Source organism: Aptenodytes patagonicus, chromosome 10 (genome assembly GCF_965638725.1).
Source record: "Aptenodytes patagonicus chromosome 10, bAptPat1.pri.cur, whole genome shotgun sequence".
NCBI lineage: Eukaryota > Metazoa > Chordata > Aves > Sphenisciformes > Spheniscidae > Aptenodytes > Aptenodytes patagonicus.
In genome coordinates, this window is record NC_134958.1 from 5,382,851 (window position 1) to 5,398,049 (window position 15,199).

Below are 15,199 nucleotides of genomic sequence, written 5' to 3' on the forward strand. Positions count from 1 at the left end.
ACGGAGTTATTTGATCGTAGCAATGCATGCCAGCCTTCTAGATGAAATCCTAGATCTTCTATTAATTTTCTGGTGAGACTCCTCAGCCCAGCCTAAGCTTCACTGTGAAAACTTTCTATCCGTGGCCTTTAAAGAACCTCCTTCATTACTCCTAATTTAACCCTGTCCTGTTTTTCACGCACCATTGCGATTTTACACCTTCTTTAGACGCTGAAGACGCCTTTTTTCTTTCACGTCACTTGGATTACACCGGGATAAAAGAACCATCGGCCTTTAGCCAGCGCTGCGCTGCCTCCTTCCAGCCGGCTCCACCGAGCCGTGCTGTGCTGTGCTGCGCGGCCAAAGGCTGGAGGGAGGACGGACATCTCCGGCGGTGCCTCGCCGGCCGCCCCGCAGCCCCAGGCGCTGCAGGGCCGCGTGTGACCGGCCGCCGGCCGGCACGGCTGCAAGTGGGTGAGCGGGGCGGGCCCCTCTTTAGGTAAGAGAACAGGCCCTGGCTCCCCGCCGGTTTTGAAGGCCGGAGGCGATCCGAGTAACGTTTCCTCACAGCCGCCTGTCGCCTGGCGGCTCTTTTCCCCGGAGGGGAGGCCCGCTGTTACCAGCTGTCCGGGAGAGCCGCGGCGCCGGGCTGGCCTAGATGGCCGACCCCGCCGCCGCCCTCTCCCCCGCCGTGGGGCGAGGCGAGGCGAGCCGCCGCCGCCTCCTCCGCGGTGGCGGCCGCGCCGGGCCGGCGGGAGGCCGCGGCCCCTCAGGTGAGGGGGCGGCCCCGCCATGGGCCCACGGGGGCGGTGCGGCGCGGCGCCCTCATAGGCGGCGGCCGAGCGGCGGCTCCGCCCTGCCCGGCCATGGACTACGCGGGGCTCGCCGAGGCGGCGGCCGAGAAGATGGGGCTCTACCGGCGGGACCCCGGCGGCTGGCGGGGCTGCCGGCGCACGGTGAGCGGGCGGGGGAGGGCGGCTGAGGAGGGGCGGGCGGGCAGCCGGCCGGCCCGGCGTGGCGGCTGAAAGCTTCCCCTCCCCGCAGAGCGAGGTTTCGGTTTCTTGGAGACCGTCCGCCGAGTTTGCAGGCAACGTGTGAGTACGGCCGGCGCCCCGCGTTCATTTCCCGAGATGCCGGGGTGCGGGACCGCCCCCCGCGACGCTGCCGCGGGGTGTTCGGGCCAGGCAGGGTAGAGCAGCGGGTTTTGGTTTCGTTTCGTCCCGCCGCAGGTACAGGGGAGAGGGGATCCTGCCTGCCAGCCCCCAGGATGTCTGGGAATGCATAAAGCCGGTGGCCGGCGGGCCCAGGACCAAGTGGGACCAAAACGTGAAAGGCTTCGAGGTCGTCGAAGCCGTCAGCGACGTGAGTTCCTTAAAAACTGCTCTGGTGCGATTCATGCGGCGTTGTGTTCGAAGGCGTTGGGCTCTGCACAGACCTTCCTGTTGTAGGGCCTCGTGAGACGGCCTGTGTTACGTGCAGGGCAGTAAAAAGGTCTCAAGAAGTTGTACAGCCTCTTTGTCTGGATCAGTCTGACGACACTGGGATTGGGAATTTTTTTCTTTTCCATAAATTGCGTGTATTCTCTTAGCAAGGGCTTATCTTTCTGAAGGGAACCGCTAATACATTCCTGGGTAAATACCGCCTACTTAAAATATGTAAATGTGTAACATCAAAGATTCCTGCACTACGTTGTTGTTAATGCTGCAAATAAAGCCAAGTGTGATTATTTTTAACAAGCTATTGGTGAGAGAAGGAGGGGGCTTAGCGAATACATAGACTTGGCTAAGCAGTGAAGCGTTCATGTCGTCAGCTGTTAATTCAGGCCCCGTCTTTCACCATGGCAGCACGCGATGCTCTGCACTGCCTGTGTCGCACTCTTGCTGGCTGTCTGACCTTGGGACCCAGCACTTTGCCTCAGTGTCTTTATCACTAAAATAGAGATGCTGCACTTGGAGCATTGCAGATGAAAAGGGCTATGCTTGAGCAGTAGTTTCAGCTGCTGTGGTTGTACAGTCTAATTTCCAATTTTTTTTTATTTTTCAGTGTGTCAGAACATTAAAAGGGCATTGGATTTAGATCCCCAAATCTGAAGTGGATGTAGGTGCTCGGAGGCAGCCAGGGTGCAAACACAACCAGTCCCAGGAATGCTCATGGAAGTCCTGGGAAGATTATTTTTCTTGGGGGAACCTTACAGGCATTTAGTATTAATTATAAACCTAAACTTTAGAAATGCTGCAACCTGCCACTTGAAAGTCATAGACTTTATCCGACTTGCCAGCACTTACCAGTGTGGTAGAAACCTCTGTTTTGGGGAGCCTGTCACCACAGAGCCTCCGTAGAAAGGGATGATAGCGTTAAGGTTGCTGCAGTGTAACAGATCTGGGTATCAAGTTGTATCCTATGCGATATGGTGCTTCCTGGAAAGGAGACGCATTTTAACTGTCCTACGAGCACAGATGCACCAGATTTGCTTTTTGGCATCCCTTGTGGTACCTGTCCTTAAACAACCTGGAAGCAATGCATTATCACTCTGTTTTTCTCCATTAAACTGTCCTTCATCGACACGCCGTAGTGCCTTTTGGCTGTGCTGATTGGCTTTTCGTTCAACATAGGGTGTAATAGAACTCCTTGATACAGTTTAGAAAGCGTAACTGAGAGAGCACCAGAAAGTACAGGGATTTTTCTGCTGGACGTTTGAAAGCATCAACCGACATAACCCTGTTTTGTGATTTCCAGACTGTCTCTGTATGCAGAACCACAACCCCTTCAGCTTTCATGAGGATCATTTCACCAAGAGAATTTGTGGATGTGGTACTAGTGAAGCAATATGAAGATGGGACGATGCTATCTGCTGGTAAGATGCTTTTGTTCTCAACATGTTCAGTTATGTTCGGAGATAACCAGCAGCTACCTGAAATAAATATAAAATAAAAAATAAGTAATACGCTGTTTAGTAGTTGTTGATCTGATCTTGATTGGAAGATAAAATATTAGTGGTCTCTTTACATCATTGTCCTCGGAGTACGTAAGTCACGGTAACGTTCAGATAATGATGACATCGTTGGCCTGTGATTTCTTCCCTTGCTATACTTTTGAGATTGAGTAAGTATTTCACTTGCTGTTAAGTTCTGGGGTTTTGTGTGTGTGTGTTTTTGTTGTTGATTTTTTAAGAATTTACAGAACTTTCTAAAAGGAGTCCCACTGAGGCTAAACCCTGGTTTAACATTTTCTGCAATGCCGCTAGGTTTTGGTGAAGCCATTGAATAAATGAACCACTTCTGAATGTGGAAATAATTGTTCTTATGAAACCAAATAGTGCTGATTTTTAAGGGGCTGCCACTGTGTGGTAGGATGTTTCTTTGTGTTTTCACTTTCATCCTGTTGTTTAACTGTTACAAGTCAGTGCTTTTATTGCCCCACTGTTCAGCTGTCCCATTTTCCCATCCTGTTCAGAAACACCTTGCCAGGCATTTATATACTTGCTAGAGCGCAGCTTCTCAGCAGTCAAGTGGCATATATCTCTGTGGTATGGATTTGTTTGAAGTAACTTGAATGACCTCTCAAGAAAAGCAATGTCCTCGCACAACACGGGTTCAGTGAAACTCCCTCAAAGCGTCTCGATGCTTAGTTCAGAGCTCAGTAACAGTTGCTTCTAAACTCAACGCTGCTTTGATTTCCCCATTCCGCGGCCAGAGTGGTTCCTTTCACTGGTCTTTTCTGAGCGCTTGTATGGCACAGCCCCATGTTGAAAAGGTTATACTGCCATTCTTCTTAAATGTATTCTCTCTTAGTGAGTCTGCTTCTCAGCTGGTGCTTTGAGTACCAAGGACTCTTTCCCATCTCCTGTGAAAATGACATTTTTCCTGAACGCTTTTTCTTACAGCCACCAATGCGGAACACCCGCTGTGTCCTCCTCAACCAAATTTCGTGAGAGGTTTTAATTATCCGTGTGGCTGTTTCTGTATACCTCTTCCAGGGTAAGAAGCGATCTATTTGAACGTTATGTATTCTAAACCCCTTCTTATCCGTTGTGTGGTGTGTTTATGTGTATATGGCCACATGTGATCTGTAGCCTCTTGACAATAACATGTTTCTGTCTTCCTTTGAGTGATAAATCATTATGACTGAGTGCCCTTTTTGTTCTCTTTTTTGTGCAATGAATTAGTCTCTCTTCGTTTCCTAGCAGGAAGTCTTTAATGTTACAGGAACCATCATCATGGTAGGATTCTCGCTGACCTCTTAAGCAGAGATTCAGCAGAACGTACAAGTATGGTCTGAATTTTTGATAAATGAGTATCCGGTTGTTTATTACATTGCCATAATTCATAAACAGTCATGTACCTAATTAGGGCCTAGTTTAACTGTAATTTGACTTGTGGGGATAGCCACATTCATTGAAATTTGGAATTAATGTCTGTTGTTTGTTTAAAAAAAAGAAGTACTTATAAATATCTATCACCAGACAATACACGTAAGAGTCATTGTAAAGTTCTTAATGCTTTTAAACCGCTGGCTATAAAATCACTTGCATTGTCTTTGCAGGGAGCCAGACAGGACTCAACTCCTCAGTTTCTTTCAGACTGATCTTGGTGGCTATCTTCCCCAGGCGGTGGTGGATTCCTTCTTTCCAGCTAGCATAGCTGGATTTTACAGCAACCTGACCAAAGCTGTTAAGGCATTAAAAGCGTGACAAGACCAGTTCCTGACATCTCCAGCTGAGGGTAGGAAAAAACCTGGCAGCTTGAGGGTAGAAATAGGAAGTTGGCCTTACAGGACTTTACTACCAGCAAAGACACTTATGAAAGGTGAAAGGGGAACAATGGATTGAGAAAAGTAAATTTTTAAAACGGCATTTTTTACCTATCTCTATGCAAAGCAATACTTTCTTTTCTAATGCGATATCCTTCATTTTCATAATTAGAAAAATATCGCACCAGAGGCTGGAAGAATCCCTGAGGCAGCACTGGGGGCTGTCTGCGGAGAGAAGATGCACGTGCTAGATCTGTTCTTGGCCACACTTTGTCAGTGTCTGTGAGGAGGAGCACTGCTAAAATCCACTTAGCACTACAGCATTAGCCAGGTGCAGGCCAGCCCTGTTTTGTCTCTGAAGCTCCCCGTAGACTCCTGTGGAACAACGTTCCTTCCCCAAAATAAGAGGTAGCTCTTTTGCTGCCAGCACTCGTAGAGCTGCTAAGATGCTTCAGTGGGTCCAAGCCATCAAGGTCTAGCAGTGCCAATCAATTCATAGGTCTGTGGGTTGGCAAATAGGCACTCTTCCTTTCTCCCCTCTGTACCAAAACCAGCGATTTCCACAATGTCGTGAAACAAACTGCACTGACATAGTGGCAATAAATAAAGAGGATTAAGCACTTTACTTACCATTTTTTAAACAGCACTGGAAATGACCGTTTTTAACTGTATTTGAATGTTTTTCGGTCTCTTGTGGTGAGAGGTTTTAACGGGTAAATAATCTTTTCTGTAGCTTAGTCTTGACTTGACAGGCCGTAAGGACATTGCTTTTTCTGTAAGACTGGTTTGCCTCACAGCACTGTTTTGGGAAATCAGCTTCTGATCTTGTGTGCAGTGGTGTGTCCAGCTTTAGAAAATATTTATGGTGCTGGTTACTGCAGGAATGTCAGAGATTACTATGGATTACATACACTTACAAAAGGAAAACTGTTTGCTGAATTAGGAATTTAAATGCAGGTTGTGATTTTAATGCTGTAACTCGATTATTTAACAAGGTTAATATGCTCTGCTTTCTGTCCCTGTATTTATTTTATATTTAGTATAGGGCATGGACTTGCATACAAAGTTTCCCACTATAAATCTTACCCTATGGTATAGATTTTTCAAGGAATCAGTTTTTAATCTAGTCTCCTTTGTGTACAAAGATGTAAAAACTTGTATGAGTGTGATGTAATAAATACTTTTCTGCTACATCTTGCTGTTTTTCCTGGATCATCCTTTAAAATGGTTCCTCACGCACCTGCTTTGCCAACAAGGAAGCATAAGAGCCACTTGGACCTCCAGCACCTCTATGAATTCAGGGCAACAAGGCAGGGAAGAGCCTTCACTCCCATTTACGCTTCCCGCTAACTGGGGATAAAGGTGTTTGGTGAGAGCACTCACTCTCCCAACTTCTTTGCCCTTGGTTGGTCCTTATTTCCAATTTAGATTGCTGCTTTCTGTACTTAAGAAGAGTAACAAATTCACTGAGGAGAGATTTGGGCCCTGATATTACAGAGGCTCGTACATACTTATCTAAATGGACTAACATTGTTAGGCATAAAGTTCAATATCTCGGCAAGTCTTTGCAGGATTATGATTAATTTAATTAGCAAAAAGTTCAAGGAGCAGAGCTCAGGTCGCCACTCGTTATTCCTGCAAGTAAACCTTTTACAGACAATGGGGCTTTTTATTAGCCTTTTTTTTTTTTTTTTAATTGCTCTGAGCAATGAAGGTGGTAGGTGAGGCTCTTCCTTGGAATAACTTCAGGATCCCTTTTCTGAGTGCTCAACACCTTCTATCCGGAAGGAATTAAGAGCCCTTAACGTTCAGCCTTCTGCCCTGCCAAATTGCAGATGGAAATGTCTGGGCAAAGATCATCTTGTAAGATCTTGGAGGACTCCCCAGTGAGATACGCTGCCTGTCGCACAGCATGTTTCGACTTCTTTTGATCTTGGCAGATGCAGAGGCATGCAAAAAGTGAAAAACTTTGGAAGTGAAGTGAGAAGAGCACCTCTGGAAAAAAGCGAGATCAAACCTGTCTTGGCAGTTCTGCATCAGTTCTTAAATTGATGAAATTAAATAGCTATTTCAGGTGAGGACACCTTCAGCAGATGGCATTGAAGTAATTAAGGCATTCTGTGCCATGGCTGTATCGAGTCCAGTCTCTGTTGTTAAAGTTACGAAGGTGAGCAAAAAGCGTGATCTGCCTTTTACAGGAAATAGCTTTAGCGGTGCTAAAGAGTTCAGGCCTGCTTTTCTGTACAGAAATCATTCGTTTTTTTCCTATTATTGGTGGTAGGGGCAAGTGGTTGAAAAATCTTAGAATCTTTTATATGCACCAGACATTTACTTAGACTTTGTTAAGCCTAAGCCAATAATGCAGATTAAGTTAAATACAAAGAATTCTACAAAAAAAATGAACTATTCAGAGTGTTTCAGGTAGGTACCAGTTAAAAAAAATGTACAAAAAGATTCCCTCTCACATTTTTCTCCTATTCTGGTTGCCACCCACTTCATAGAAATTTTGTTTTGAGGATTGGTTGGTTGGTTTTCAGAAAAGACAACTCACGTGGGAAGAGGTTTGGAAGTGTGGGGGCAGATGGCTTGTCAAGAATGTTCTTTCAAGGATTAACATAGAGTTGACTCGTGAGGAAAGGCCAAAGCAAGCTGTATGCCTGGATCCAATTAGTACCTTCTGCTGTCTATCCTACTTCCCTTTCTCTCAACTGCTGTTTCTGTGACATTGTGTTAAGCGCACAGAAAATAGCTTCTGAACTCCTGCAGTTTATGGTTTGGTGAAATTAAGTAACCGAAGAAGGGTGCAGCAAATTCCCGACTATGGGAAGGTGAACAGCCAAGGACAATAACCAGTGCAGCCATCTGGCTTTCAACTGGCGAGTCACTACTTCCATCCTGATGTTGCATCTCTCCCTTTAGTGAAGTAGCTCAGAGAAGACCAAATGGGTGCACAAGACCATCTTGCCGTAGATGCACGTGCTGCTGCTGGTAGAATTCCATATGGTGCTTAGAGAGCACCGCCAAAATGCCGACAGAAGCATTTGAAGCATAGCTTTATCTCCAAGTTATTTAGTGTTTCCAGAATAAGCATTTGGATTCAGAACTTTTAATTCCCAAAGACTTGCACTGGTACTTTCCCTTACAAAATTAACACAGAGACATTTCAAAAAAATATGTGTGGTTAGAAGGTAAGACTTGGTTCTAAATGGCCTTGTTACCCTCCTGCTCTAGTCCTCTGAGACCTCTGGCCAGAGGAAGGTTAGAAAAACCTCCGCCTTATTACCGTCAGCTTCCTGCCTCACCCTTGCAATACCGTGAGACGCTCCTTTCCCCCCCTGCCCCGTGTTTGCCTGCTGGAGTTGAGATGGCTCTGTCAGCTGCTAGTAGAAAGTTACCCTAGATGGGTTTTGACTGTTCTGGCTGTTCTGTGGTTTGAATAGAAAAGCTGGAGTTTTCCAGGAGACGTTGTCGTTTTGACACACAAAGTTACACCCCTCTTTCTCTGCCCTTTACACATTCTCTAAGGCTTTTCCTTTGCTGCAGTGTTTAGTGGTAGGCTTGTAGACACATTTCTTCCTCCTGGGAAGGTAAGGCAGGGAGCAAGATTTGTAGAGTAGGACTGAAAACTTAACACAGAATGCGATTCTGATATTTGTTAAGTTAATGGCTTAAAATAGGCAAGTACTATAGCTGTCACATATTTTATTACAACCAGTATATTATTAATAAAGTCATTATTTTATAATTCTATACTTTGTAACATCTGTTTCTGAATGTTGAAATAAGAATCATGCACATTTTGTGCACATCTTATTTTATCCCAGGCAGCTTGCTCTGTAACTGGCAGTGAGATCATATGTACTTTTCACATGCGCTTTCTGAGTATCTTGCTGTGCTAGCCAAATGGCTGCAAGTAATAAAATCCTTTTTTGTTCGTAATATTGACAGTAGTCTAATTCCTTCTCTTACAAAGTTTCAGATGACTTGGTGGTAACAGAGCTTGGATTCTTCCTCTTGATGATAGCTGTGATAGGCCCATCAGGTAATGCCTTGATTATATTCCACGCTTCAAAACGAGTGAGTCCTTGCATGGCAGTTGTGTGCACTTGTAATAGCTCATCACCAGGCTGAACAGGGCTGCTTTGTTCTAATGCAGTCCCTGGAGAAAGAAAATGAATTTCCTTTAATTCTTTGTATGGAGGAGTCTTTAATGTATCTTTCACTTATTAAGGATCACCAGCATGTTTGGTATAAACCACCTGGTCTCAGCAGGCAACAAATTACTGGTACTGCACAGGATAATGCTGCATTTACAAAAAATACCATTTTCATGGGTATAAATCAGCAGTCAGTTATGAACTGCACAAGTCTGCATCAGCTGAGAACCTGCCGTGTACGCATTTCAGTGTGTTTACCTTTAAATATCCTGTTGATGATGATGGGTTTATCTCCATGAATAGAGCCCTTCCCTCCTTCCAGACTGAATCCTAAACCGGCAGGTGTTTTTTCTAGAGTTACAGTGCAGATTGTATCTTCAGTTGCTGGAAACAAATGGAAAGTTAGCAGATGGGCACCACATAGTCTGAAAAGCTAAAACATCTGTTACAAAAAAATGAACTTCTGTTTTGTTTGCAAAGGCACCATAAACTGCCAAATGAAAGAGAAAACTATAACTTTTAATTCCTCTTTTTGTCATCATAAGGCCCTCTGGGGAGAGAAAGTTGTGTTCAAATTCATGGCAGAGTGGAAATATAAAAACGAAAGCTGGTGACATTTACTAGAATTAGAAAAATGTGTTCAATGAACAAAATTTAAGTTAAACATATTTGACTTGATGTTAGTTGTGAAATTGTTATCAACTACAAAGCTGCTAATGTTTATTTGCAGTACATAAATAAAGCTACAGATGTCCAGACTATGCTTTAGGAAAAAAAAAACCAACACAAAAAAGGATGTGAAAAGTTCTGCAAAAATCTGACCTTGTTATGTTTCAGATGTAGCCACCTGCTATATCAAACAATAGCACATTGTTTGTTCAAACCGAAATTCTCTTTCACAGAGGAAGTCTTGTAAACTAGAATCTAATAATATTAGAATAAAGAATCACTGTTCACTGAGTTGTCATTATACCTTCAATTAGATGTGTTACTGCAATAATAATCTTTGTGTGTCTACAGAAATTCTTACAGAGGATCCCACTTGGTTTTTTTCAGAGGGTTCCTTTATTTTAGAAATCCATTAATTCTTTCCCTTTCCAACAAAGTTATTCCAAACATCTATTTCAGGAATGTTTTATTAACCATGCTGTCTTTAAACATGGTTCTCAGATTGACGCAGCCCAGGCTGAGCTGCTTTATGAACACCCAGGATTTCAGGTCATGAGTAAACACTTAGCAGGTGGGGGCTGCAGGGTAACTTGCACTGAAGTTACTCACCAGACTCTTGTGAGGCATCACTTGCTACTGAAGATGTACTAGAATTGATTGAAATGTTGAGATTTTTTTCTCCATCTTTAGCTTTTCTAGTGACAACAACAGCTTGTCTGGGTTGTCGAGCCTGTCGCATGATTGCTGAGGCATCGTTGTGAGTCGCACCTTTAAGAGACTTTCCATTAATGGATAGTACTTCATCTCCTTTCTGAATAGTTCCTTCCTGAGATGCTAGTCCATTGGGAAACACTTTGTGAACCTATTGTAGAGCCCAGTCACCACACATGCACACAAGGAAAGAGGAAAAAAAAAAAGGACAAATCACTAGATCACTCAGTTAATACTGTTTACCATGTGCATTTTCCATTCTTTGCTACGAACAAGTTGCTTCTAGCACATTTCAGGACTGAGGGCTGAATAAATTTGCACAGAGGAGTTCTCCTGGGCACAGGCCTCCTCAAGCAGCTAGGCAATCTGTTTAGCCCCGGTATCAGATGGCCAAAGCCTTGCTGCCCACAGTACGTACCTTGCCTGTGCTACTTCCCGACCCTCTCGCTGCTCTGCTAGTGGGAGGAAGAAGGCGTGAAGCTAGTCTCTAGCTTCCAGACCCCTTACGTGTCTATGCGCTCACCTCATTCCTCCTGAGCACCCTGCATGGCCTTCTGTAAGCATGTGAATAAGGTGTTGGTTACTTCCTGCTGAGGGCTGTGTGTTGTTCTGCCTTGGCTTTCAGAGCTGTTGGGGAGCATGGGGCCCAAGGAAACGGGACACCACTGCCAGTCACCTGGAGAGGGCAGCTCTGTGCAGAAGGATCCTGTTTGCACCCATTAAGACCATGATTCTTCTGACCCTACCCAGAACAGCTGCCTACTTTGATGATGCCAAAAGCCAACTTCTGTAGTAGAAAACCAGTAAGTTATATATCTTTAGATAGAGTAGTTGGTTTTGGAGTATTTTTTAAGAAAGATGCTACTTACTGTTATCACTTTGTTTTCTAGATCAATGCCCCCTGCCAGGCTGAATCCAAGCCCAGTATCTTCTTCTTTATGCAAAATTGTAACATGAATATCATCAAATTCCTAGGCAGAGAAAGAAATAATGTCAAGAACTTCCCAATAGATATGTCAAGATGATTGGAAAATCAGCATGTTTTCTTTTTGACATTGTGCATTTTATAATGACACTTAATGGCATAAGCATAATACTGAGACCTGTTTAGTATTTGGTTTTGATGAAATTTACCTATCAATTACCTGTTTTACAAAATGCTATTCTGTGTCTAAAATTGTTCTGATTTGGTAAACAGGTTATCAGTTGGATCTGGACCATAAATTGAATTATATTAAAGAGTGTATACATGTACTGTAGAAACAGAAAATGTTGCTGAAACATGTTAGAAGACCTTTTCATTGAAAAAGTGGAAAAATAATTTGGCATACAACTCACGTGGATATAAGCGTCACAGCTTAAAAAATGGCTTCTCAGTCTTATTTTTACTTTTTAAGTGTTCTAGCAACAGGTAGAGTAAGCTATCTCTGACTGTGTTATCCTAAAGATGAGTTTGTATAGGGTAACAACCTAGTTTCCTAAGGAAACATGGCTTTCTTGACCACAATTTTACAATCGTGTTCAGTATGTGAGCAATTGTAGTTGCGTCTTTTGATATCGTGTCTCGTTTCCTTCCACAGTTGAACCCACTGGCCAGCTGCAACCAGACGGAGGGTACGTGCTGCTCAGAGATTGTCCTGAAAATTCCGTGAAAACAGATGACTTGGTATGAGAGCGGCTAATGTCCCATTGAGGGCAACATTGCAACATAGCTTTTACTGCTAATCAGACCAAAAATATCAACGTGGGATGTTGACAAGAAACACAAATTGATACAAAACCTGGCTTTCATAAATTCTGCTTGTCAGGCTGCTTTTTGATTGCAACATACTAGCAAAGTTGGATTAGTCAGTAAGAATTTGTCGCTGACATGAGAATATGTCTACCTAGTATTCTGATAGGCAGACATGAATTCTCTACCCGTGCTCCGTGCAGTACAGACACAAACCAGGACTAACCTGGGAGACGTGCCACTGCAGTTAGCTAAGAGGCAAAAACTATATTAGCTTAGGCTCATTGGTGTGTTAAAACAGTTATACTGCTTTTGCACAGCTTGGAGTGTCTTAACACAGCAAGCATGTAGCTGCCAGCAGAAGCTAAACTGTTTTCAGTGCAGAGCTCTGGATGTTATCTGGTTTTTCGTTGAGTGTGATCAGTCTTTAAAAGTCTTTATGGTTCTGGAATACACAAGTTTAACCTTGATTTTGACTTATTTTGAGCTTTATCGCAATTCTAGATGAATCCAGAAAGACTAAAGGTTGCTCGGTATCCCAAAAATGAGGCATTGGGTATCTCAGACTGGCAACCCAAATAAAAAGAAAGGCCTCCAAAATATCAGTGCCTACTTCTGCATACACTGACCTTACCTGCTGAATAACTGTTATCCCATTAGTTAAATGGGCGTTACTCTTGCTTAGTTATCTTTGAAGACTTCTTCGAGATTTTTGATCAAAAGAGCTAAACGTTACTACCGGTACATATTGAGATGACTGCTTTATTTGTTATAATATCAAGTTGCAAAGATTAACCAGGCGCATCCACTCCACAGCTTTTTGAAAATCATGCACAAAAAGAAAAAGCAGATTTACCTTTAAGGTCGCTTCGTCTAGTGATTTGACTTCCTCTATAAGCTTTGCTAATTCTTCAGGGGAAAGCAGAGAGATGACGGACTGCCCTGACACACCGGATGCTTGAGGTGAGCCGTGTTCCTGTTTCTCTTCCTCTTTCTCATTGTCTGCTAGGCTCACAGTATACTGTCTCAACTCAGAGAGGCTGTACCATTGTGACCAGAGTAAAAAAGAAACACTGAGTTATGAAAGAACATACCCACAAAAGCAGAGCACAGACAATTTAGGTGCAGTCATCTTTTGACCTTATTAGCATTTAATTGGGGTGGTAGCTCCTATAATAAGTATTATAAATACATACAAATGTAAATTAATCACGTTAGCCTAACAGAAGTAGGATCCATCACATAAAAGAATAGGAATAATCTCTTGGCCCCAGGCAAAAAACAGACTTAAATCTCCTTTATCGTGGAGATGCTAGACATATTCCTCCTTAAGCAGAAGTTTGAAATACACATGTGCTTATATATTACAAATTAAAAACAAGTGTAACAGTCATGTGAGTCATTCAACTTTTGTGCTCTAAAAAGCTCTTAACTTAGTCTGTGCTTTACTATTGTGTGCTGCTACCTTAGAATGTAAATCTGTCAGTGGATCAGCACAGATGCTCACCGATGCTGATCTGCAAATCTGATTTTTAAATATGGTATCTTACTTTAGCGAAAACCCAGTGTCCAGGTGATGATTCTCACTTGGGGGTGAGAGAAAAGTCCCATCCTCCTCCACAGAGGACTGAGACAACGTGTCCAGAGTTTCCCACGCGCTGTTTCCAGAAGAGGCTGGAGACTGAGGAAGGCAAAGCAAAGATTTCATTAAAGCAGATGACACCTGGCTACTGATGGAATAGATTTTGCTATACTTTTCATCATATGGCTTCATCATCTCACAAGACTGGGTAGCAGTAAGTGGGAAGCTTCGTGATCTTAGGCTGTGTGCTTTTGCTACCGATACAGGACGGGAAGTTGCAATGGCTTCTGTAATTAAGAGACCCGAGGAATTTTCAGTGTTGGCATTGTTGCTTTTCTCTGAGCTAGCCGCAAGGACCTCCCTGGGAGGGGAAGATCTATCTAGGCTCTTCGTACCCATGACCACAGGTGACTTTGACTGTTGTTGGCTGGTTTCACAATGTTGGAGAAAGGCTTGGTTTAAATGAGCTGGAGCCACTTCTGACCCTGTTGCAGTGGGAGTGTGTTCTTTCTGGACTGATGGTTTCAGGCTAAACCTTCGGTGTATTTTTTCGGGTGACTGCGGAGCACTCAAGGATTCAAATGAGTTTATTCTTTGTTTTATCGATGATCCCCTAGGAGAGACACGGGATAAGCTGGATTGCAGTTCTTTGCTGGAAATACTCTCAAGGTCAGGAGGACTTTGATCTGCCTGTGTTTTTAGATCTGAATTTGCTTTCCTCAATCCTTTCAGACTTTGTCGAAACCAGGCTGGCTTAGGTGCAACAGGAGGACCCTTTTTCACATTGTCATTTTCATCTGATTTTAGCACTTTTGAACTGACTATTTCGGATTCTGATTTCTTCAGAACTGTCTCTGAGCTGCTTCGATTTTGATTCTCTTTGTTTGTGTCGATGCCAGGTTGCAAATCTAAGTGGACGTTGTCTTCACTCATGGTAGGATTAAATAAGCTTTTTATGCAGTCGGAAATTTTAACCCAAGGGTCTTCTGTTGTATCAAGACTATAATCTACCCGTGCTTGTCTCTTAAGTACAGGCCTTTGTACTGATGAAAGTGGATTCCCTGTATTAGAGAAACGTTGATTATAAACAAGCCTCCTTCTCCATCCCTTATCTATGCATTGCTATTAATTCATTAAATTCAAATTTCATTCAAACCTCCAATAGGTATTTTTTAAAGTTTCTAAAAAGTTTAAACATTTTTAAAATTCACAACTCTTGATTGACAAGTTCCGATTCCTGACACTGAAATTAACTGAAAAACAAGGCTCTTCTGTGCTTATATACAAGATCCCTTTTCTAAAGGGCCTGCAACTTCTCAAGGTAACCTGAAATTCTGGGGTGCTGAAGTCATGATATAGGCTGTAACAGTTAAAATAGAAGGCTAAAATTGCAATGTTGCTTGCAGCCTAGTGAAAAAAGCTGGTGTTACAGTAAATTATTTCAAAAAATCATTTTTCTTTCCTACTTTTATAAGTATATCCCGCTCTAAAAAGAATCTCCCATTAAGATTCTTTCATTAATGTTTATGCTTCCTTAAATTTATGCAGGCATTTCCAGTTATATTTTTCTAGTAAGTAAAAACTCAATTCTAATGTAGGATTATTTTTTACATCACAGAC

General features: G+C 43.2%; 2 protein-coding genes across 4 annotated transcripts in view; one reads left to right on the forward strand and one right to left on the reverse strand.

The window, feature by feature from the left end:
• Positions 1-845: 845 nt before the first annotated feature.
• On the forward strand, positions 846-5,919 carry STARD5 (StAR related lipid transfer domain containing 5). 2 transcript variants are annotated; one of them, XM_076347897.1, is made up of 7 exons: positions 846-935; positions 1,024-1,073; positions 1,209-1,341; positions 2,716-2,833; positions 3,863-3,956; positions 4,522-4,700; positions 4,901-5,919. In XM_076347897.1, exons 1-6 carry the CDS (start codon positions 846-848, stop codon positions 4,667-4,669), a joined length of 633 nt encoding a protein of 210 aa, XP_076204012.1. In that variant the 3' UTR covers positions 4,670-4,700; positions 4,901-5,919. The 2 variants fall into 2 exon arrangements, with proteins under 2 accessions (XP_076204012.1, XP_076204011.1); XM_076347896.1 differs by having other exon boundaries at positions 4,522-5,919.
• Positions 5,920-8,429: 2,510 nt separating this feature from the next.
• Positions 8,430-15,199, reverse strand: part of IL16 (interleukin 16) — a 46,889-nt gene continuing 40,119 nt past the window's right edge. For both annotated transcript variants that reach the window (XM_076347898.1, XM_076347899.1), the window contains 6 exons: positions 13,548-14,640; positions 12,854-13,037; positions 11,135-11,236; positions 10,164-10,416; positions 9,144-9,269; positions 8,430-8,887 (listed from right to left, as the gene is read on the reverse strand). In XM_076347898.1, coding sequence (XP_076204013.1) covers positions 8,694-8,887; positions 9,144-9,269; positions 10,164-10,416; positions 11,135-11,236; positions 12,854-13,037; positions 13,548-14,640 — 1,952 coding nt within the window. In that variant the 3' untranslated portion in view covers positions 8,430-8,693. The remainder of the gene's footprint in view (positions 8,888-9,143; positions 9,270-10,163; positions 10,417-11,134; positions 11,237-12,853; positions 13,038-13,547; positions 14,641-15,199) is intronic.

What these genes read in the sequence shown, in the direction of transcription:
- STARD5 (XM_076347896.1), top strand. Translation starts at nt 846, where the DNA reads ATGGACTACGCGGGGCTCGCCGAGGCGGCGGCCGAGAAGATGGGGCTC. An exon ending in GCCGAGTTTGCAGGCAACGT is followed by an intron (nt 1,074 to 1,208) that starts GTGAGTACGGCC and finishes GTCCCGCCGCAG; the next exon opens with GTACAGGGGAGAGGGGATCC. An exon ending in TGGGACGATGCTATCTGCTG is followed by an intron (nt 2,834 to 3,862) that starts GTAAGATGCTTT and finishes TTTTTCTTACAG; the next exon opens with CCACCAATGCGGAACACCCG.